At 41.9% G+C, this 24,540-nt stretch overlaps 1 protein-coding gene across 7 annotated transcripts in view; it reads left to right on the top strand.

The window, feature by feature from the left end:
• Positions 1-24,540, top strand: part of tenm4 (teneurin transmembrane protein 4) — a 240,273-nt gene that overhangs the window by 209,071 nt on the left and 6,662 nt on the right. For all 7 annotated transcript variants that reach the window (XM_066665730.1, XM_066665721.1, XM_066665712.1 and 4 more), the window contains 5 exons: positions 2,702-2,874; positions 7,253-7,488; positions 15,279-15,575; positions 16,500-18,114; positions 20,567-20,709. In XM_066665730.1, coding sequence (XP_066521827.1) covers positions 2,702-2,874; positions 7,253-7,488; positions 15,279-15,575; positions 16,500-18,114; positions 20,567-20,709 — 2,464 coding nt within the window. The remainder of the gene's footprint in view (positions 1-2,701; positions 2,875-7,252; positions 7,489-15,278; positions 15,576-16,499; positions 18,115-20,566; positions 20,710-24,540) is intronic.

Raw genomic sequence — 24,540 nt, 5'->3', positions numbered from 1 at the left:
TGCGTATGTGATCACCGGCACCATTTTGGGAACTTTCCACATTCTGCCTGGTACATACTGTGTACTTGCACAGAATACATAGTGCGGCATACTAGATTTACATACTAACTAGTATGGATGTATGTCATTTCAGACCCAAACAATGTATAATACCCTCCTGTTCTCCCAGGAGGCCTGAAATTAGCTTCCTAAAATAGCTTCTGGTTTCTGGTATTTATTCTCAATCTCGCAATCTGCTTTATCAGTGATAAGTGATTGTAAGCTCTTCAATGGATGAAAATAAAACTGAAAAGTAAGATGGGGAAATATTTAGAAAGCCGGCAAAGTGTTCCCAAACTTTTAACAGGTAGTATTATGAACTAGCATCGGCCAAATATACCTAATTTATTTTCTTTTTGTTAGTGGCAGAGTGCCGTACCTGTTTGTCTTATACCTGTAGGGAACTGATCCAGAATGTTGGTCCAACACTTTTTCATAATATTAATATCCCTAGGACTCAGCAGTGTTTAATGTGTAAAACAATGAGGTAAGGGAACACTGAGTGTGGAGTGACCCAGCAAGTGGGCAGGGAGTGAAAAGATCCCAGAACCTATAGACACAACAGTGCTCTGTGCTCCACCTAATACAGTAGCATTCAAAATACATATTAAAGTTAAAGACTTGCTAACGTTTTCTTATTATCCAAATTACTCCACAACCCAGTCATGTCATCTATGGTCTCTGCCCAGTTTCGTGATCTGCTCTGCTTGTCTGTTGCAGTTCAGTGTCCTTTACTGAGCGAGATGACCTAATTTTGCTAGAACTGCAGTTGCCATCACAGAAAATGTGCCATTTTGGGTTTTTTGAAAGGAGGTTACACAAAAATAAGTATTCTCATTTAATGAGAATTTATTATTAATATAGCTCAGTTTTATTTTATTTCACATACAAAAATGCAGAGGTGCTGGATCCACATAAATAAATTCCAATAATGAGACACACGTTAAGCTCTGAGACTGTCATCAGCAGACATTTCCTAACCATTCCTTAATATGCTGTTTAAGTGACACTATGTCACCAGCTGTCCATGAGACCTTCTTCTGTTTGTTCAAGGTCCAGTTCTGATGCTTACAGGCCCATTATAGGTGATCCAGACAGTGGACAACAACTCCTACTTCCCTTTACATTGATTGGACTGGGGACTGGAGCCTGTAAAAGACATCTGCAAGATTTCTCCTTTATCTCGTCTTCAGCGGTTTCTTTTTCGATCGGCTTGGATAAGGAAAAGTCATGCTGTGATTCACACTCCTATCGCTGATTACCTCTGCTTGTGAAAACAGAAGATAGCCTCATTTGAGCTTTAATATCACACTGTATGTTTACTCCTGAGAGCTTCTTACATATCTCTGAAGTCTTTAGCCCTAATTCAGATCAGATTTCTCTCTATTGGTTCGGCTGCTCCAGCCTTTCATTTCTGCCTGTGCTGAGGCGGGAGGATAGGGGCCGGCAGTGTGGAACAGCTGCGGCTATCACTTGTGTTTTGGATGTTATTAGAGAGATGAGGCACGTTGGTGAGGGCTCTGCAGGCTTCAGTCGCACTGCTGATAAAAGTCTTCCAGTAGATGCGCTCACTCATGATGTTAGAGGACTGGCCGAGTTGAGAGAGTGCCTGTTCTGTTGAGGTTTGCCCAGAGACGACAGAAGGCATTTGATCAGCTGTGTGACTGTTTGTGTTGCAGTTGGCTCAGAGGAAGCTCTGGAAGAAGGACGGCGCTAAACCAAACTCACCTCCTCAAACCATGTCTAAGACTGTAGTCTCTCATTTTGGAAGGGAAGAACATTTGCTCTTGCTTATCTCAGTCTTGTTTTACCAGAGATTATGACAGTTTTCTGATACCTTATACTGTGTATGGAGACACAGTCTGGTGTCCCGATTAAAACACTAGGATTAGGGCTAGGATTAAATTAAGCTTAAGCTTGTGTTGACTTAAAGTAGCACTAGGTAAGATTTGGTGTTTTTGCTCCCTCCTGGGCTCCCCCCCCGCTGTTGCAGAGTGTAATATATTTTTACAGCACAGTCCTTAAATCAGGAGGGAGGGGGCAGGGCGTGGCCTGGCTTTCTATCCATTTCTAAATGTTACATAGTGCAGTTTCTGCGGTGCTAAGCCTGGAATAGCAACGAAAGAGGATCTGTTCTTACTGTTACAGGCCAGCAAAGCATCACGATGATTTTGATGCTGTTATTTTATGGTAATAATACTACCTAGCATTTATTTAAGATAAAGGTACACATACAATTCAAATGGAATTTATTACCCTGTGAGATGCATTTACATTTGATTTCCGTTTAATATTAGCAGGTCTGGTTCTGGTTGTTTTGATGTTGAGAAAACCTAAAAGCAATTTTTTGCACACAATGTAGGCAACAAAAACTTTTAATCAAATTTTATTCATAATAATAAATACATTACTACATATTTTGTTACTGCTGGAGACGACCACAATCTCGAATGGACCACCCAGATGGACCCATGGTCTCGAATGGACCACCACAAATAAAATACAATCAGAACTTTGAGGGCTGAAGAAGAGAATGGAAGATACAGCTTTACCACTGTCCCAATATTGCATTGGCTTATATTCTTCATTCTTTCTGGAGCAATACTGTGACTTCTAACCCCCACTCTTCTTTTGCTTTCTCTCTCTCTCTCTCTCTCTGCAGGTATGACAGTTATGGAAGGTTGACGAATGTGACGTATCCTACTGGGAGGGTGAGTAGTTATCGTACAGATGCTGACAATGCAGTGCGGGTTCAGGCTGAAGGATCCAACAAGGAAGATATCATCGTCACCACCAACCTCTCAGCCTCCGGAACCTTCTACACACTCATGCAAGGTAGGAGCCATTTTTCACGTCATAGTTGTACACAAATAACCAAGGGTCCCCAACTGTAAGTTTACAGGACAAACAAAATAATTGCTTTTAATGAAAAGTCATATCATCGCTGTCCAATTAAAAACATGTATTTCCATTTTTGTGGATTATTGTACTACAACATTTAAACACAGCTGCCGGCATTCACAATGTGTGAAAATTTTATGATGAATGGACCAATAGAAATGCTCCAAAATATATATTAATTTACATTTATTGTTTCAAATGATTTCCTCTGAAAGTTAAAAAGACTGTTTCTACTCCTGTTAAGTTGCTTTTTTGGGAGAAACCATTTGTTTTTCATTGAATAGTGACATTATAAACAGTGCATTCATTTGCATTTACATTTGGTGTCTGACATACACTCTGAACCAGATAGGCTTTTTGACATTTCTAGTAATGTTACAGATATAGTTGAATGTAGTGTTAGGAGTCTAGCCCAAGTATTGTACATGATATGTTGTACACTTTTAATAGGTTTACCTTTTTCTGTTATGGTCATTTCAACATTATGACCACCGGTTAATTATTTGGTGAAATTAAATATGTGATAAGTAAACAAAACAGAGGTGCATTCTTCCCTTTCCAAACATCTCTCTAAATAAGCTCTTGCGCTTAAAATCTCCAAATACATAGAAGGCTTTTTTTCATCATTTATACAGTAATGGGAGACACGGTAGCACACACAAAGCTCTGATTCTACTCTGATTTCTCTCACTTTGTTCAGATTTAACATGCACATGCTGTGACTCCTCTATCAGAAGATTTAAACCAGGGAAGAAAAAAAATTGTCCCAGTTGATTTCCATCTAGCTGGATGAACACTAGGGGGCTTGGCTTGCTAGAAGAGTTGTGAGAGACAGATATTCATTCTTGTAGTTTCCATTCCAGCACCTACTGCAGTTCAGGAGTAGCATTTTTCTGATGAAAATTACAGTTCAGTGAAATCCAGCAGGGTCTGAACTCTCTCCCTCTCTTTCAGATGATCGGTGATGTAATATTCTTTTTGGTGTAGGAATGTTTCACAGCAGTGATATCTGGATTGCGTTACATATGAACACTGAATAGTTGAATTTGTTCTGACAATATTGAGCTCAGACAGAGAGAAACACTTTTTACCCCTCAACTCTAGACACAGTGGTGGCCTTCAGCTTAATTCCTATCTTTCCTTCAATTTTGTGTTATTCCACCTCAGGCATGCTGAAAAGTGAAGTTTATTTAGACAACATGAGCTCGGGTGAAAGACAGAAGAATCAATTTTATGTTTCTCAAACACAGAAATGAAATACTGCAGCTTAAGCCCACTTTTGCCAGGTGTGTTGTGCCTGAGGAAAAAACGTTCAATGCTGTTCTGGTTTTTACATCGTTTTGTTATTTCCGGCTGCTCTTTACCTAGAAAACATTCTTGATTCATTAACAAGAACACTTGAGCTCAAGGTCATGACCACTGCCAAACTTGGAGCTAAGAAGCGTAAAGCCCCTTAGCATTTGGCTTCCCGAGTGATGGAGCACCATCCTGTACCATTAGTTGGAGGGACTTTTGTGATCCTGAACTTATTACCCAATATCAGCAGCTTATTAATGGTTATGCAGATGCGTGCAGTCAGACCCACATAGCAGTGTTCCAGGGTCTAGTGTGAGTGCTTTCCAGAAATGCAGAATCTCCTGCAGAGTGAGGTAGTCAAATCGGAGAACACTGGAGCTGTTGACCGTAGAGTGTACATTTATGTTTTTTGCCTTCTCTTCTGTAGGTACCATTTTAGGAGCGCTAGATTTTGTTCCAGCAGCGACAGGATGTGTCTGCAGGCACCTGCCTTGGTTAGAATCAAGCCTTAGATCAGTGAAATGAACAGAAGCAGAAGCCCGCTGGTCTTGGCTCTGTGGTAATTCAGAGAACACATGTCACTCATAAAGATAAAAGTAGCTATTGATTTGCTGTCCCTGGGTTTTGTGTATGAGCCTGGGCCGGGCGCTCCTGTCTGCTGTAGGAAATCCAATCTTAATCAGTCTGGCCTGAGGACAGAGGGGCGTGGCCGAGGTCACAGTCCTCCAGCCCAGGCCTGTGATTTTTCTTGCATACTTTGGCATTTTGATGTCCTGTTTTGCGGCTGACCAACTGCCCCATCGATTGCCGATATTCAGCTTTGAACTCCGAGGCTCTAATGATTTCTCTGTGCTCCTGCGAGAGCAGGGTTTGAAAGGCCGTCCCTCCCCCAGGTTTCGATTGGCCCTGCGGATGGATAGCTGCACCTGAGAGACAGTGTGGGCGTGTGTTTTGGGTACTGTTAGCAGGGGTGGAGCTAACGGTCAGTTGAGGATGATGACCTTGTGCTGGAGAAAGAGAGAATGGAAGTGACAGGAGGAAAGGAGGCACAAAGCCAGTTGCTTTGTCGCTAATTAATTCGCTCTTGTCCGCTTTGTAAATGGCTGCTGGAAACTTGGATATACATTTCTGAAATGCGCTGACCTTGTGGTATTTATTGGCAGAGACCAGAGAGTGTGTGGGTGAGATGGCAGCAGTGGGGTGGTGAGCCAGGTGTGTGTGTCTGTAATTGGGAATGTGTGTATGCATGTATTATGCAGATATATGATACATTACTATGCAAAATATTGCAATCACTTGCCCTACTAGTCATTTTGTTATCTTTTATACAGTAAGAGTTTACATTAGGGATAAACCAATCATGGACGTCAATGGCTCGTTTTTGGCCCCCAGTTTGGGAACTGCTATTGGATAGAGCTCTCCAGAGAACACAATTCCACTGCTGTACAGCCAGTGCTATGTGATCTACACTTGACATTGGGCATAGCCTCATGTGAAGCTGGTCCAGCTCATCCCATATCATTCCAGGAGTTACCTTAATGTAGTTGTAGAGTTTGGACCCAGCATGTGCTGTATGTTGTTCATAATATCTGTTAGTGGCAGGGTTAGGGTGATGTTCTGTCTAAAATACAAGAGCGTCATGTGACTTCACTGCAGTCACAAAACAAGGTTCTCTCAGTTATAACAGAATAAAGATACATATACAGACTTTCAAAGACGTTTTCCCCGGTGCTGCACTCAACCGGCCTTCAGCTTCAGACCCACTGGCCCCGTCTGCCTCAGCAGCAGAGGTCATACAGGTTCTTTTGCAAAGATGCACTAATACAAAGATACGCTTATATAAAATGCAGCATTACCACGGAAACAGACCTTCACCGTGACTTCAGCCATTCTTACTTTAATGGAAGTGGACAACTCATAAAGTGGCTTTCCTTTTTTTTTTAATGTTAATATCATGTAATAATTGAAAATGCTTGTCGCTCTTGGTTTATATAACGTCCAGGAACACATGTGTTTTCAGAAGGGAGAGAGAAGGGAAAGCTAACCGCACGTTTTCTCGTGTGTTGAGATTGAGCGCTGATGCGTAATTAGCGCTGCTCTCGACAAGTCATTAATTCACAGCGGCCGGTAATGAGAGTTTTATTCATGGTGGGCCTTGTTAAAGTGCTGACTGACGCTTACTTGTGTGCTGCAGTCATGGCATTGCTGCTCTCCCTCTTTCTTTCTCGCTTTAGTCTTATTAATTATTTTTCCTGTTATATGTGTTCTTTTCCTTCAGAGTTGTTTCTCTTTCTCGATCTATCTATCTATTTATCTATCTATCATTCTACCGGTCATTCTGCTAACAGATCACCTGGGAGGTGTTGTTTCATCTGTTGCCCTCCATTGCTAAACAATACTTTTAGTTTTTCCGCTCTCTCTCTCTCTCTCTCTCTCTCTCTCTCTCTCTCTCTCTCTCTCTCTCCTGCCCTCCCTTTCTCTCCTGCTCTGCCTTGCTTGGTTGCTCTCTCTCTTTCTTATATCTCTCCTTCTCTCTCTCTCTCTCTCTCATTTCCCTCTCTTTTTTTCTCTCTCACTCACTCACTCTCTCTCTCTCACACACACACACACACTCACCCTCTTTCTTCTCTATATCTCTCCCTGTCCTTGGACTGCTATAACACTGAAGGTCTGCCACTGCGGGGCTTTCCAGCATTATTTAGTTAAAGTCTCAATGTGAAGGCCTTGTTCAGCCAAACAATTATTTAACCCTTTAGGGTCTAAGTCCAGAATGGTAGATGTCAACCTCTTATTCTTATTTAACATTGGGATTCATCAACGCCTGTGTTATTTCAGTAGTACGTTCTCTATAGTTAATACTTCAAGTGAACTGTGTATAATTATTACTTGTTAGATAAACGAGGGTCCAGATATGTGCTTCTCATTATTGATTGTGTAGCTGAGGCACTGACCACAGTGAGAGTGAGTCTTCATTCATACACACTATAACTCTCTGGCTCTCTTTCTTCCCACACAGAGCAAGTGAAGAACAGCTATTACATCGGGCTGGACGGCTCTCTGCGGTTGGTCCTGGCTAATGGCATGGAGGTATCCCTACACACCGAGCCCCACTTGCTCTCAGGGACAGTCAACCCAACGATCAGCAAGAGGAATGTCACACTGCCCATCGACAACGGTCTCAACTTGGTGGAGTGGAGACAGAGGAAAGAACAAGCCAGGGGACAGGTCACGGTGTATGGACGCAGACTGAGGGTAAGTTCTTTTACTCACACACGCACTTGGAGCTACAGGTGGTCACCAGTGACTAATGTTACCACACACTGGACAATATTTAGCACCTACCGACACATACACTACACCAACAACATCAGGCAAATTCCAGCAATGCTCAGTTTCTTCAGCTAGTTACCTCCATACTGCATTAATGTCAGTCCAGAACTACACCTCAAAAATAGTGTAATGACGCCTGTGATTAGAAATTGACACAGAGAAGGCAGCCAAAGGAAGGTGCTAATCTTCTTTTTGTCACCTCAGCAAATGTTACTATTCCAGGCACTTCATAACACTTTACTCTGTACCTTATAACTGGAGAAGAGCACATTTGCGAAGAGTTATTTGGCTGATAACAAATGTGAAATCAGCCAATTCAGAGTTCATGCTACTGAACTCTACAGGGTGGGCCATTTATATGGATACACCTTAATAAAATGGGAATGGTTGGTGATATTAACTTCCTGTTTGTGGCACATTAGTATATGGGAGGGGGGAAACTTTTCAAGATGGGTGGTGACCGTGGTGGCCATTTTGAAGTCGGCCATTTTGGATCCAACTTTTGTTTTTTCAATGGGAAGAGGGTCATGTGACACATCAAACTTATTGGGAATTTCACAAGAAAAACAATGGTGTGCTTACTTTATTCTTTATTTACAAGTTATTTAGTTATTTACAAGTTTCTGACCACTTATAAAATGTGTTCAAAGTGCTGCCCATTGTGTTGGATTGTCAATGCAACCCTCTTCTCCCACTCTTCACGCACTGATAGCAACACTGCAGGAGAAATGCTAGCACGGGCTTCCAGTATCCGTAGTTTCAGGTGCTGGTTTCCTTTGGTTCAACTATAAACATTCTCAAAACAACCCAGGTTTACGACAAGTCCTGATCACAGTTTGATTTGAGCCAACGTGGTCCCATTTTCTGATTAAGGCCTTAACCTACCATTCTCTGTTTGTTTTCTTGGCTAGTTCTAATGAACTCTGCACCAGTTATAGGAGTAAAATATAAGCTAAAGCTGATGCCTGAGGCTGTTGTGAGCAAGAAATCAACATTTTTTAAAGGTTTTTTTTCAAAGCAGTCGCCTTTTGTACATTTTGTTGCTTAGATTGTTTTATATTTGAGCTTAAGATTAGCAGCTATTTTAAGTTTAGGGTGTCCAACACAGCTGTCCGTCACCGTCAGAGCTGGTGTATGGAATGAATCCTGGCTTATGTGTGAAGAGTATCATTGGTGTAATTAAAATTTAGCTTTAATTATCTAATCCAGTTACTAGGGCCTCAGGTATTTTCTTGTATTAAAGCCCATCCACAAACAAGCATACACATTTATCTATGTTTATTTATTTAGAATGTGTTTAGGACCTTGACATATTTTTGTTTATGAAGTAGTAGTTTATTTTATTTTTAATTTTATTTATTTTATTTTTTTCGGATATGTGTTAAACGTGTCAACACCATTTTTACATAGGAACCTCACAGCACTTGATAGAAAGAAAAACACATCCACCAGTCATAGACTTTCTTCCTCCAGGAGATACTGGCACTCACAAACACATGCGTTACCCAAGCACAATGACTTGTTTAGATTTACTCCTCTCTGCCCACACAGGCAAGAGGGATACAGTGCCTGTTTGTATACACACACACATCATCATCATCGGTCCCTGAGGGATGGTACATGCCCACACACACACTTCACGGATAAAGACTAGTGCCCAGTGTGGCCTGGCAAATGCAGGAACGCAAACACACACACACACTCACACCCCCCCACACACACACATATACACACACCCAGTCTAGCAGTAGTCAAGCTCTCACACAGAACAGTAATTGCATGGCCACATTGCCTCTGCATTGGCTGGGTTAACTTCACGCAGCTCTGGCTTCATTTCTCGGAGAAATGCAGTGACTCATCTAAGCGCCCGAGTCCCTGTTCTGAGTGTAATTGCCTCTTGATTATAATCTCTCTAGCCTCATCTCGCAGTTCACGGACATTATTGAAGAAGCCCGTGCAGTGCACCTGTCTTTTAGAATGATCTGCTTTTTTAATGGCGGCTCTGTGGTGCTCTGACCCAGCCCCAGCAGTCTTGGTGCTGTCTGCCAAGGTCAGTTTGTGTGCTCTGTGTGTGTGTGTGTGTGTGAGAGAGAGAGAGAGAGAGAGAGGGAGAGGGAGTGTGCACAGCTCAGTGGTCAATCCATCACACTGTGGCATCCTGCTTTGTGACCCTGAGGGCTAGGTCAAAGCCTGGGGCGGTGATGACTCCCCTGATGAATGAAACCCAGAGGCTTTCTTCACTGTAGCACTTTGACATCTCCATCCGTCTCCTCACTGTAACACCGCTCTGATTGTGTCGAACTGGACGGCAGGAGCGTCCAGGGCCGTGTGTCAGACACTGGTCTTATTGAGCGCGAGTGGATGGGGCAGTGAGCTGTCACTTGAGCTCCAGACACTGCCCTCCGGAGAGGTAATAACTTGGGCTGGGGCTAACAACCGTTTCTATAGTCAGTTAACCTATCGACTGCTTTTTCAATTAATTTGGAAGTGCTGTAACATGAGGGGCCTTAGTTTTTAATGGTCATGCAAAGTGGACGTGCAGTTAGGAAACAGCATCTGGGATATCAGTACATAGTGCAGAGGAAATGGTCCTTAATTACACTTTTTATTTATTTATTTATTACATTCGCTTGCTTTTAAAAGCTGTCAGAATGATCTTATGGTCACAAAGGCCTTCCTCCAATTTTGATTGATTTCTCTGATTACTTTATTTATAATCTGAAACTGTTTTTTCCTTTTTGCACTGCAGTAAACATCCGTGATAAACAGACAAATTGATATGGTCTGAAATGATCTGAAATTATTAACAAGTGTCACATTTACTCTTAGGACTTTTATGGAAATCCAATATGAAGACCCCCATGACACTGTTCATAATCTACACAGGCTTCATTGATTAACTGTTGTAACCATAGAAATAACAATGTATATTCTGCGCAGCACAGTTGTCACATAGCTCAGTTCTTGCAGTAATAGTAGTAAGCTGTTGAGTGATGATGAGAAACCCACCTATATATCTAACTATACACTATAACTGTGTCCACTGAAAGTTGACTCATTTGTGATCTGGACCATGGCCACGGTTAAGATCTGCATTTATTGTAAATAGACTGCGTTCTGAAATGATTAGCGTGCCTCGTGTCTTGTCTTCTTGTTTCCTATTGCTGTGAGGTTTGTGTGAGTAAGAGTGATCCAGGCATTAAGGCAAAATATCCAGCCACTTTGTTAGACAGTTAAAAGGAGCCATGTTTTAGTGGACAGCGAGTGTCCAGTCTCTCAAAGAGAGAGAATGTGGGGAATTAGCCAAGGCCCTCAGGGTATATTGTGTGCATTTAGAAATGAGAGTAGTCTAATGGTGAGAACAGAGAGACAGACCTGAACGGAATCATTAAGTAACCTTGAGTGGCATGTCAAATGACATTGTGTCATATTACATGGGTGACTGCATGGGTGACAGTGTAAAAAGTGTGTGTGAGAGAGAAGATGGTGCAATATTTAGGTGCTTGATTCAGGGTGGGGCAATGATTTGTGTTAATAGAAGAGGTGCCATTTGTTTTAATAACATTGTCAATAATTAATATATACATATATAATGAGGGGCGGCACGGTGGCGCAGCAGGTAGTGTCGCTGTCACACAGTTCCAGGGGCCTGGAGGTTGTGGGTTCGATTCCCGCTCCGGGTGACTGTCTGTGAGGAGTTGGTGTGTTCTCCCCGTGTCCGCGTGGGTTTCCTCCGGGTGCTCCGGTTTCCTCCCACAGTCCAAAAACACACGTTGGTAGGTGGATTGGCGACTCAAAAATGTCCGTAGGTGTGAGTGTGTGAGTGAATATGTGTGTGTCTGTGTTGCCCTGTGAAGGACTGGCGCCCCCTCCAGGGTGTATTCACGCCTTGCGCCCAGAGATTCCAGGTAGGCTCTGGACCCACCGCGACCCTGAACTGGATAAGGGTTACAGATAATGAATGAATGAATATATAATGAGTCACATGGTTACTTATGTAAAAAAATGACAACAACCTTTGGTTGTTGTACAATCCATTGTATCAGGGCTGGACAATAATTCAATATCAATATATATCGCAATATAAAAGGTCAATCAATAACAACGATAAGATTTTAATACACATTTTCAATATTTCAGTAAATAATATTTACAGCATCTGTCACTGACTGATATTCATTACAGTTAATTGCAATCAATTTTAAAGTTAGTTTAACAAAGCCAAGACGTTTTTGTTTGTTGATGATGTCATGTTGCTTCCTGTTCTTTGCTGTTTTTCTGTAGCTTTTGTATTGTCCTTTTCAACATCAGAATTATATTGCACTCACCAAAATTAAGAAATATAATCATAGATCATCCAGCTATATGTTGTATATTGGTAAATGTAAAACTCTTCATCAAATACATTATTTTAAGTCTGCTGTCTACTGATGTTATATGGAGTCCATTTATATTTGGCAGAATTTCTCTGCTTGTAGAGGTACTAGTGAAAGATTAATAAACAAAATGTAATTAGGCTTATATGCCATGAGGGACATAGAGGGTTAAAAGAATCAGGTCAGTGGCAGCCCCTGTATTGTGTGGGTGTGCACTATGCCATGTGCCCATCACCGCGGCGACTCCATGCCCCTAGTAGGGCTCATGACTTATGCTGCCAAGCCATGGTAGTTGTGCTACTCTCCATGGCAACTGGGCCACCTCTCAGCACTGGGGCTTTGTGAGAGTAATGGGGGAAATTCTCCCTCTGCTGTGCACAGGGTGAAGCTCCTAAAACGCTCACATCCGGAAAGCCGCCCTGAAAGCTTTACACACAAAGCCTGTATTGACAGTCCTTTGGATATTCTGGTGTGCGTTTACTAGAACGGTGTCCTATACCGCCTCCAAACAGACACAATAAACACAACGACACGCGTGTTTGCTCGAGGAAGCGAAAAATCACACTGAGCAAATAAGATTACAGTTCTTATCAGAGAGGCGGTGGGGACACGTTCAAAATGGAAGGCAGAGGCACAAGCAAATATTGGACTTGCAAAACAAAACAGGAATTTATTTTTAACGAGAACAAGAAAAAAATAGACTTGTCGATTCTGTGTAATTCTGAGTTTCTTTAGTGAAATAGATTGGCAACAAACCTTTCATTGTCAGCCTTGTATTTTTTAAATAGCTGTAAGTGAGTTAATGATGGCTTTAATATATTCTGTCTAGTTGTAGAGATGAAAAGACAATCTCCTGCTCCTAATTATGGGAAATGATTGTAAAACAAAATGAATCGGATCATTGTACAAGGGGTTTTGATCAGTTACCCTCCTCTCTTCTGTTGCAGATCTTTAGCTCATTTTAGAGTGAGTCTCTGCTTGTGTTTCACAACCCAAATCCTCCTCATATCCCCTTTGCTTTGCCTAAGCCAAGCCTGTTTTAAGGAATGTCCAATTTAAAGCATTCCCCTTGAGTGGGTTTCCATTCTCTAGAGGCCTGGGATATCGCTGCCAAAAGAGCTTTTTTCCAGCCTGTTGGGCCTCTGCTCAACCAGTGCCTGGCATGGGCAGCCAGCCTTCTCCATCTCTCTCACACCCCCCCCCTCCCCCCGCCCTCTTACGCTCTCTCTCCTTCTCTCTCTTTCATCAAAACGAGTCCAGCTTTCTATTTAGAAGGCCCTCTGAAAGCAGACCTCTCAACATCAACGTTCTCCAATGAAAGCCTCACTCGTGCTGCTATACGATAGTCCATTGGCACTGGAGGTTTTGTTTTTGGGGAGATCACATGATGCAAAGATTGCCTGCGAGTATTTCTGAGACCCATTCCTTTACTTATTTTTTTTTTCTGGGTCTTTGATCATTTGCATGGGTCTCAGTCTTTGTTGTGGGATAAGCAGCTTACTAAAGGAAGAGTAAGAGAACTGCAGGGCATTGGCTCGTTCACATCGGGAGCAGTGGAAGAGAGACGTAAAAAAGGAAACATATCTCGTCTTCATTCTGCCACTCCTGCTGGGAATTCTTCTATTCACCAGCTCCTTACTTTTAATATAAAATAATCCTCTCAATTGGGTATTAGTGACATTAATTGGCCCCTGTATAATTGTCCCTTCCCGGGCGAGGGTTCCCAACGTGATCGTGAGGAGCAAGAGCACTTTCAAGCCATCTCTCCCAGCATCCTCCAGTGTCACTGGACGCCGGCCAACAACAACCCGCAAAGCTGCTTTAAGGCTTTACTAAGCCGTGCCAAGCTGGGTGCTGGTGTACCTGGAGTGATCAGTCTGCTTTAATCAGAAAGACACGGCCTTGAGGAGAGAGGGGCTACAGAAAACGATGCTTTCATTACACAGCGTTTTAGGAGAAAAATACCAGATGGTCACGTAGGCTGCGGTCATTTAGACCCTCGTCTCCAGACAACCGCTTGGAACTGGCACACGGCCACTTGTTGTTTAAGAGTAAAAGGGTCCACAATTAGTATTCTTATCATGGGGTGTTTATGTAGAATATTGTCCCTGTCCAAACAATGTCTCACATTTCTTTCACAGTTAAGCACAGTAATTTCACTTTATGTGAACATTTTTTTATTGATTAAACTTGTGGCATTGTGAATGATTGGGCCATCTTCAACCAAATATAATTTCAGGATTTCATTTAATTTATATTCATGAATAAACAAAAATACAAACAGGAAACAAAGTCAGCGTTTCAGCATCAGTATAAATAAATAAATAATAAATACCGTCAATGCAAACAGTTACGGATCTTTGACAGTGGCTCATTGAACCTGTTTTCTGAGGATAACATATGCCTAATAGCTATAGTTACCTCTGTATGTTTTGATATGATATGCTATGATATAACATAGAAAAAATAGAAGCCAAAGATTAAGTCAGATCCTTCAAAGATTACTCAACAAAACTTGAGTGCAGCAAAATAAAAATGTGAAAAGACAGCATGATAAAGTTGACTTCACCCACTGCAGGGTTATTCTGGAGGTTAAATGTGTTTGGAATGAGCTTTCTAAGCCCCCATTGTTTAGCTGCTACTCGGCTGGCTTTCTTTACTAGTGTAATGTGACGCTGAAGCACACCTCAATTGAGTGTAGATGGATGGCGCTAGCAGACAAAGGCTGCCTGTGAGTCATTTTGCCCCTCTCTCTTTCCTTCTGCAGTGACCCGGATGTGTGGATTACCACTTCCATAAGAGAGCCTCTCCTCTCTGATCTCAGCATGTGCTGGGATTAGAAGGCCCTTATCCATTAGAAGTGAGCGGAAAACCCAGTGTGGTGTGTCATTTGAGTCGTGTAGTTAGTCTTTGACTATATCTTCCTCTCAGGAGCGCCGTTGATTTTCCCCCAAGTGGCAAAAGAAAATGAAAAGTCCTGTACTTCCTGCTAATCCTTTTCTGAAATGCGGATGGAACTATATTCGCGATCAATAAACTTCCATCATTATCCTCACTTTGACAGACGGGTTCCTACCAACCCTTTTTTTTTCTTTGACTTGCTTCACACAAACAAAGAAATATGGAAATGAGTCTAAATAGCATCACTTCAATAGCTTCTGTCCTCTGGAGATAGGACCACACTGTTGCAATTAAAAACACAATGCTAAATTAAAAGTAGTCCTGAGTTCCTTGATGATCAACTGGCTCCGGCTGATGCATTAGAATATATCGTCTGCTATTTGCCAACTAGAGCCATTTAGAAATGAGATTTGTTTTCCATTTTTTTTCCATCAGGTTCATAACAGAAATCTGCTCTCCATGGACTTTGACCGCATCACCCGCACAGAGAAAGTGTATGATGATCACAGGAAGTTCACTCTGAGGATCCACTATGACCACGCAGGCAGACCCACCCTGTGGGCTCCAAGTAGCCGGCTGAATGGGGTCAATGTCACCTACTCTCCTGGCGGACATGTGGCTGGCATCCAAAGAGGCACCATGTCTGTCCGCATGGAATATGACCAAAACGGACGAATCACTTCGCAGATATTTGCAGACGGCAAGTCTTGGAGCTACACCTACCTTGAGAAGGTAAACAGCTGTGGACTTTTTATAGTAATGCATAATGATAATGATTATCCTGTATTTTGCAAGGTACAAATGAGTAAAATTACTCAGGACCTTTTAACCCATCAGTGTTCTAGGGCTTTGTGTTGCATTATTGGGTTTTAACTTAGCCTGCCACGGTTAAAGCTGTCTGATTCACTCTGCTCACATTATGCATTGTTACTGCTGACAGCTTGACAGTGTAGTTATGCCCAAAATAGCACCCTGTTAGAAGTAAAATGTCACTTTCTAGCTAATTAGAATAAAGATCTTTACCAAGGAATGCAAACCTGAGATTTTACCTTTGATTTGAAAAATGGCAACTACTCAACCTGCTAACACTTTTGAAATGCTGATAGTGTCTTTTCTGTAGTGTTCTGAGAGTTTTAAAGGTATTACTCATAAGCCTTTGGATGCATTTTCTGTGAATTTGCTTTTTATAGAGCAGTAAAGCTGGCAAATGCTGCTTGGATAGAAAGCTTAAAGTAAAAATGAGAAGAAAGTGCTTCCTATTAAATTATGCACTCCAGGACATTCTACCCTTGACCTCCATGTTAACTAATAATATTTGTACTATTATTGGGGCAGGGGCATGGGGGCTGATGGTTTCATCACCACTTAATGAGAATTTGCCCTGCAACATTTTTCAGCCAGTGTTGCATCAAGCTATTTGTAATTTTTAGACCCCCTGAAGTGAATCTGTGACACCCCACAGTTTGTTGTGCAGTTAGTCGCGCAGCATAATGTGACTCCTGGGCTTGCATTGACCTTCACTTCTGTTGGCCAGAGAATTTAACATTTAACGCTTTAACATTTTCAGGCAGTTTTCAGAAATGTGCTACAAATTACCATGCTTCATTGACTCAAACCTACTGAGTGTCACTTTGTCATTTTTTCTTTCCTTGGCAGTCGATGGTTCTGTTGCTGTACAGCCAGCGCCAGTACATCTTTGAGTTTGACAAGAACGATCGTCTATCATCTGTCACCATGCCCAATGTGGCCCGGCAGACCCTGGAGACTACCCGCTCCATTGGTTACTATAGAAACATGTACCGGCCTCCTGAGGGCAATGCCACCGTGCTGCAGGACTACACAGAGGATGGCCTGCTTCTGCAAACCATTCACCAGGGCACGGGTCGTAGGATCATCTATAAGTATGGCAAGCTCTCCCGTCTGCTCGAGATTCTGTACGACACCACGCGCGTCGCCTTCTCATACGATGAGGCAGCAGGCATGTTGAAGACCGTTAGCCTACAGAGCGAGGGCTTCACCTGCACCATCCGCTACCGGCAGATCGGACCTCTCATCGACCGGCAGATCTTCCGGTTCAGCGAGGAAGGCATGGTCAATGCTCGTTTTGATTACAACTATGACAACAGCTTCCGAGTCACAAGCATGCAGGCTGTCATAAATGAGACACCACTGCCCATTGACTTGTACCGCTACGACGACGTGTCTGGTAAAACAGAGCAGTTTGGCAAGTTTGGCGTCATCTACTACGACATCAACCAGATTATTACAACAGCGGTCATGACCCACACCAAGCACTTTGACGCCTATGGAAGAGTGAAAGAAGTCCAGTATGAGATCTTCCGCTCGCTGATGTACTGGATGATGGTGCAGTATGACAACATGGGCAGAGTAATAGCTAAAGAGCTAAAGGTAGGGCCTTATGCCAACACCACACGGTACACTTATGAGTATGATGCTGATGGCCAGCTCCAAGTGGTGTCCATAAATGACAAGCCTCTTTGGCGCTACAGTTACGACCTAAACGGCAACCTTCATCTACTGAGTCCAGGCAACAGTGCCCGCCTCACTCCATTACGCTATGACATAAGGGACCGTATCACACGACTTGGAGACGTCCAGTACAGAATGGACGAAGATGGGTTCCTCAGACAAAGAGGCAATGACTTTTTCGAATACAACTCCTCCGGCCTGCTGGTCAGAGCCTACAGCAAGGTTGGTGGATGGAGTATAAAATATCGCTATGATGGTCTTGGCCGCAGAGTGTCCAGCCGGAGTAGTCAAGGTCACCATCTACAGTTCTTTTATGCAGATCTGTCTAGCCCTACAAGAGTCACACACATGTACAACCACTCCAGCTCAGAGATTACCTCACTGTACTATGACCTTCAGGGCCACCTGTTTGCCATGGAGCTAAGTAGTGGGGATGAATACTATGTTGCCTGCGACAACAATGGCACCCCCCTGGCTGTATTCAGTGGATCAGGCCTCATGATCAAACAGATCCTCCATACCGCATTTGGTGAAGTCTACCTCGACTCAAACCCAAGCTTTCAGCTGGTGGTGGGCTACCAGGGAGGCCTCTATGAACCTCTCACCAAGTTGGTGCACATGGGACGCAGAGATTATGATGTTCTTGCAGGCCGCTGGACCACACCCGACCATGACATCTGGAAGCAGCTGAACAACAACAACATCGTGCCCTTCAACCTCTACATGTTCAAGAACAATAACCCTTTGAGCAACACACAAGAGACCAAGTGCTACATGACAGGTGAATATTTAAGCTTTTAAATAGAGTCTTTTGTAGCTGTCTTTTGGTTCGTCTCTTGGCTTTCTTTGGTATTTTGCTAGAGGCATTTTACCAGTTGGGTCTTTCATATTGAATGGACGTTAGTTGATGTCCAGCATATAAGCATGAATAACAACTCAAAACATAAACAATGAAGCACTATGTATGAGCTTCACTGCTTTTTAAGAAGGTCCTCCCTGCTGTGAAGTGGTCATTTGTCAGGCTCTGCTCCAGGCCTCAGACTGGGGTGTTTTTTTTTAGCCCTTGCATTTGAAAAACTCCCCAGGAACCATGACAGTACAGCAGCTTCCTCTATCTATTCAGCATTCAGGTTTCTCCCTTAAAATATCACATCAGTCTTTGTTGCTTCGGTACATAGGGAGGTAATAGCAGTGAATACTCCCCAGTGGAACCAGGGAACACAATGGGGGTCATACAAATGAGAGCCAGGGGCTATGGTATCAGCATTTCTCTGCTTGGAAGCCAAACAACAATTTCATTGGAAGAAGACAAAATATTATATGTGTGTTAGTAGTCTATGCCAGTGCTTTTAAAAATGCCTTTTTCTGGCTGAAATCAAAGCCATAGCTTATACCCTAACTGCCAGTGGGAAATGGATGAATAGTTTCTATTGTGATGTTTATTTTGGATCACAGCCCTGTGCTTCAGTTACACTGTGTATTTCATAAAATTAATATGAGGTACTAGATTTAAATCAGAGACCGCCCTTCAGTTTGCTTTGATTACCAGTTCCATAAGTGAAAGTTGCTGAGAAGTCCCAAATAAGCATAACTTAATCTTCTTTTATTGAAAGTTTCACATTAATACACTTTAAAATGTTTTCAATTTATTATTTGTGTGTGTGGGGGGGGGGTGTTGACGGCTCTGAAGAGATATTTTCCCATGTATCTAAAGTTCAGTCTAAGATATGAATACATTTTTGCCTTTTACAATCCATGGAATCTCAAACCCATTCAGTTATGTTACATTGCAGTCAGGGGCTGTGGAGTGGCCAGACATAACTCTGACATGCCAGAAAATTTCATCATTTATTTGACTTTTTTCTCAGTAAGAGTTTCTTAATAAATGTTCATATTCATAGCAATGCCTGTGGACTTTTCAGATCTGAAGCAAGATTGCAACCTGATTTTCACCTCTGTCTCAAGGATGAAAGCTTTAAGTAGTGTTTATCTGATGGAGACAGCTTTGGTGGTCTACCAGGTCTTGCATGGTTGGAGTTCCTTTTAATATTAATGTTTAATTTTTTATTTATTTTTTTAACTGCAGATTTAGATTTTTTTTCACTCCCAGTTTTTTGCTTATGCAAGTTTCCTATCTTATCTCATTTCCTGAAAAATTAATAACTTAAGCTTAATAGCAGTAATAACTGAAAATTAAATTAGAGAAAATGGTCTCTGCCTTTTACTTTATACGTTTCATTATACTGTGCTGAACAAGACTGGTGTGTGTATGTATGCAGTAATATCAGAAAGACTCTCTCGTTGGTCTCTCAGGATAAGCCTCCTAATGCAGTCTCTTTGTATGCTAACAGTGTTGCCTGCTAGCCACACTTAACGCTCAACTAAACAGCTACCCGCTAAGCTTTAAACTATCATTAAAGGCAGCTCCAGAGGAATGTTAACTGACTCTTGGATATTTAGTTATACAAGAGTAAGTTCTAATCTTCAGCGTGATTGATTGTGTTGACATTTTCATGGCACCTTTAGAATTACTTGGGGCCTTTTTTATTGTACTTCGGTGCTTTTTCTTAGTTAAGAGAAGCCTATCTGCTGAAACAGACAGTAATAAAGAAGCAGATGCAAATTGTGATCCATTGTTGTAGCAATGATTTTTACTGTCCGTGACAAATGTATTGGATGCAGTGGAGAAAAATCACTCAGAAGTCGATTTCATTCTGGTCAAGGTTCATTTTCTTTCTATCTTACAATTTGAAAGCATTTGCAACCTTGGTAAACAAATCTAAATACACAATTTTCTGATTATAGGAAGGGCTGAGACACTTGGCTCAGGAGAAAGCATGAAATGTGTATTTTACAATCAGGCAGAGGGTTGGAACCCGGCCTGAAATGTTACTTGACTCTATGGAAGTTTTATCAGCTCAAGTGCAATGTGCCTGAATGAAGTGATGGGAATTATCATCGTTTTTTTGCAGATATGCTGCGGCCACTGGAGTATTAATCATATTTGGCCCGCTGTCACAAACTAATCAGGGTTTTTTGTTGTAATGAGAGCAGGGGAGCTCATTTCATGGAGAAAATCACTTGACCTATGTCCTTGTTCTTAATGAATCATATTTTGCAGTTTAGTCAGAGCACTGCAGTGTCAGAAAGGTGAAGAGTAGCTGTGGAAGGTGCACTAGTGAAGGTGCCTGCTTCCTCTTAACAGGTCTGTCATCACTGCTCTGTTGTTGCAGATGTGAATAGCTGGTTGGTGACCTTTGGCTTTCAGCTGTATAACGTCATCCCTGGGTATCGAAAGCCCGTCACAGATGCCATGGAGCCGTCATATGAGCTCATTCACACCCAGGTGAAGACTCAGGAGTGGGACAGCACTAAGGTAAGACATCCACTGATCTTAGGAGGCATATGACTCTGTTGAAGTATCATACAAAAATCCACTAATTGAAAAGCAGAGAAGATGTCATATTTGAGTTTGTTTCCAGAGTATGTCAAAATATTTACTGTTAGAAAATCCAAATTCATGTCGACCTTTATGGCTGCCAAAACATCTGCAGGCGAATGTAGGTATAAATCAAATGTCAGACTCTAGGCCTGGCTGTTCTACCCAATATAAAAGATCTCATCAGCTACTTATTTTATGAACTGAGCTGGCAGTAACAGAGGTGGGGACATGCTAATCCCTGCAGAGCTTTGGCCTGACAGAAACAGAATTTGACACCAGTTTAAATGTTAAATTTAGTGTTGATTATCTTCTTTCTTTAAAATGTACTTGGAATAAAATGTTTTTACATGGACTTCCACTGAAGGTTAAGAAGGGTTTTCTCTCTCCTGTAAATGTACAATTTTGGAGATAATTGTTTTCCTTTGAAAGTCAATGTTAAAAGATTTTATTCGAGGTAATTTTGGAGCACTAATCATGAAATATTCACAGTGTGAAGGATAGCAGCTGCGTTCATTTGGCAATGCTAGGTCACTGTTCATTCATTCTATTGCACTTCTAAGAATGTTCATTGTGCAGTAATGCTGATCCAACATGACATTTTTTTTTTATTTTGGGGAAGGGCACTGTTGTTACCACTATACCACACCAACCATACATAGGCATCGTACCACCTCATGGATATAAAAATCTGATGCAACCTTAATAAAAATAAACGCACTGAAATTTGACAGCGACTGTGTTCACTTGCAAAGTCACTCACTCACTCACTCTCTCACAAGCACCCATCCTTTATCTCCAACTACAAACTTTCGTCTCGGTAACCCAACCCTTCAGCTTTGCAGCGTCCCAGTGGTGCCCAAAGCAATCAGCCCAAATCACAGGCCAGCGCCCCGCCCTCTGCTCTGGCTCCTCATGCTGAGGGAATGGGGTCAAAATAAAGAGCTCTTGTAATAGTCCTGCCATTAGGGAAATTTAGTCCACATTTCCTCCACCACTGGCCATCGATTTCAGCTCAGCCTTACACACCTTCTCCTTCACTCCCTTGCTTTTCCTACCACCTTCACTTTGCTAACATCTCTTGCTCTCTCTCACCCCACCCCCTCCCCCCAGGCCAGAGAAATGCTCAGGCTCTGGGGCTTATCTGCCTTTTGTGTCTCCTTTAAGTCACCTGAATTATTGAGCAGCTGCTTGTTGTCTTTTTGGCTCAGGTTTCTCTCTGAGAGTGGCATGGATTAGGCACGCATCGATGGGTGTGTTGTTTCTTAACACCTAGAGATACTATTGTGCCTTGGCAAACTGGCCCATAATAACACAACGGGGCCATTCTACTTGCTCCCTTTTTGAGTTTAGCTTGTGAAAGTTGTGAGGGGCTGTAGTATTTTTCAATCCACTTAGTCTGAATATCTGCCTGTCATGGCCATAATTCATAAGCAAAGCCTTTATTGCGAGTGGATGCACCATAATAGATGCACGTTTGAAGGCAAGAAGCATATTTCATGCTTCTAAGATATGTGAGATATGGGATTTTAAGTGTGCTGGGATGGAAGTGTTTGAAACAGTCAGCCTGACAAGGTTCAACTCGGTTCTCCCACACAATCAAGGAGAATGGGAAAGCAAGTAAAATACCCTAAAAAGGGATTCTCAAGCTTCCGATAGCCCAGATTTTTACATCTCTCCTGAGATATTGTTCTATATTCTGTAGAGCACTTATTGGAATTCAGTCTGCTTTGCAGAGTTATGTTGGCTTTTACAGGATCTGTTAGGGCCATACAGCCTGCAGTAGCTGTTCTCTCCTTCTCAGTTGAAGTGTTTTAAATCAGACTTGCCCTAATTATATTCTCTTTGCAAAACCGGCATTATACTTTCATCATAGATGGGCACACTTCAAGAAGTTATTTTACTGGAGTGTGCTCAGATATATTAAGAATTTTTAGTGTCTTACCAAAGCTGTTGGTAACCTGTAATATTATCTTTGCTGATGTGGGTTCTGCAGTTATTTAACATGTTGTAAGGCGGATTGGCTGAGCCAAATTGCTCACAGGTGTGAGTGATGGTGTGAGTGACAGTGTGAATGACTGGCCATGACATTTTTTGCCTAATGACCCTGGAGGGGCCCTCGACCCATTGTAACTCTAATCAACATGAATTGGATAGAGGATGAATGAATGAATACATGAACAAATGTTTCAAAGCTTGTGATTATAACCATTTATCTGGTTAAAATTATCAATAATTATCCTTTACTGTTCAAACTGAAACCTGGTTTGGTAGGTTTAATTGGACACTGTGAACCATGTGAACACTTTAGATATTCTAGTTTTTTTTTTTCTTTCAATAAGCTTTTATTTGCTCAGAAAATCCCTAATATAAGAATAATCACAAATACCTCCTAATGTGTTGGTTTAATCATACCCAAACAATCCTTGTGGCAGCGCAGTAGAATTCCTTGTTATCCCCTAAAACCTGCTTCATCTAATTAATGCTTCATTAAATTAAATTACGTGTGCAGGGCTTTTTAAAAATCTTTGCAGCTGCTGTAGGTGTCAAAGATAACTCAGAAGCCAAACTTTCCTGACTAGAAATAAACTACTTTGTTGAAAACAAGAAAATATTGTAGCTTTCTGCTGCTTAAATGTTTGTTTGTATTTGTACCAGGGTTTTAAGGTGTTTTTATGGTAATAAACATAATTAGTGTCAGGATAAATAATTCTTAAGCAATTTGCTTATTGTCTAAGATGTTTCCCAGTCCTGCATGTCATTTGCAGGCTACTTCATACTGTTTTAAATTACTGTTCTGAATATGCTTTTTTACAAATGCACTTATGATTATGGTATTAGTGGTGGAAGTTTAAAGAGAGAAAAAGAAGAAACACATACTTTTAAGCCGTGTCAGGTCTTAAGAGATTCATTTGAAGAGGTCCAGGGAGTGGGAGAAGGCGGCTACGCCTGGCTACTTTGACCAAGCAGTGCCTTCAGCACCTGTTGGATCTATAGGTTTTTGATCCTGTGTTTTTAGACTGGGTTGGGCCTCATTCTCCTGAGACACATGGCTACAATACACTTGTAGTCTCCAGTGGGCCCCCGCCTCCCCAGCAGCCGCTCTACATCCTTCCAACTGCAGTCTGCATGCTTCCTCTCTAGAGGGCATCTTCCAGCTGCTCTCCTGTGCCTCTTTCAATGCCTCTCTCCAAAGAAGAGCAAACCTAATTCAATTCGGAGACTCTTTTGAATTTTTCTCATTTCAATCGATGTTTCATGCAATGCCAGAGGTTTTTTCTGTTTAAAAAATAAATAAATAAAAATATAACCAGCAACTGGAATCAATATATTCTTTCTGTGCTCTTCCAGAGTGCACTGAGTATATTCTGGAAGCAAGAAGCTGAAAGAATGGCTGTATTTTCAGTGTAGGAAGAACTATTTGGTCACCCATAAATCAGCACTAGCGCACTGACATCCATTATTTCCCTTTTTTTTATTGGGAGGAAGTAAATGATTCTAATTGCTGGCCAAATTGCTTTTTGGCCATATAATTATGGGGTCATTTATGGGCTTTTAAAGCAGCTGCATTTAAAAATCCACTAATGGCCCTTGCAACAGTAGCACTGCTCTTATGATAGGCTGGAGTATGTTGTTTGCACCATAATGCCCATGTTTCATTCAGAGCATCCACAGAGATGAAGAGGGAGGGGGATAAATGAGCCACTCCTTTACATGCGCAGCAATAGCTCCTCCATTTGCTCCAGGTGGATGTGTATTTTATAAGCT

The sequence above is a fragment of the Hoplias malabaricus genome, chromosome 1, assembly GCF_029633855.1.
Source record: "Hoplias malabaricus isolate fHopMal1 chromosome 1, fHopMal1.hap1, whole genome shotgun sequence".
Lineage (NCBI taxonomy): Eukaryota > Metazoa > Chordata > Actinopteri > Characiformes > Erythrinidae > Hoplias > Hoplias malabaricus.
This window is presented reverse-complemented; position numbering and strand designations above follow the sequence as displayed.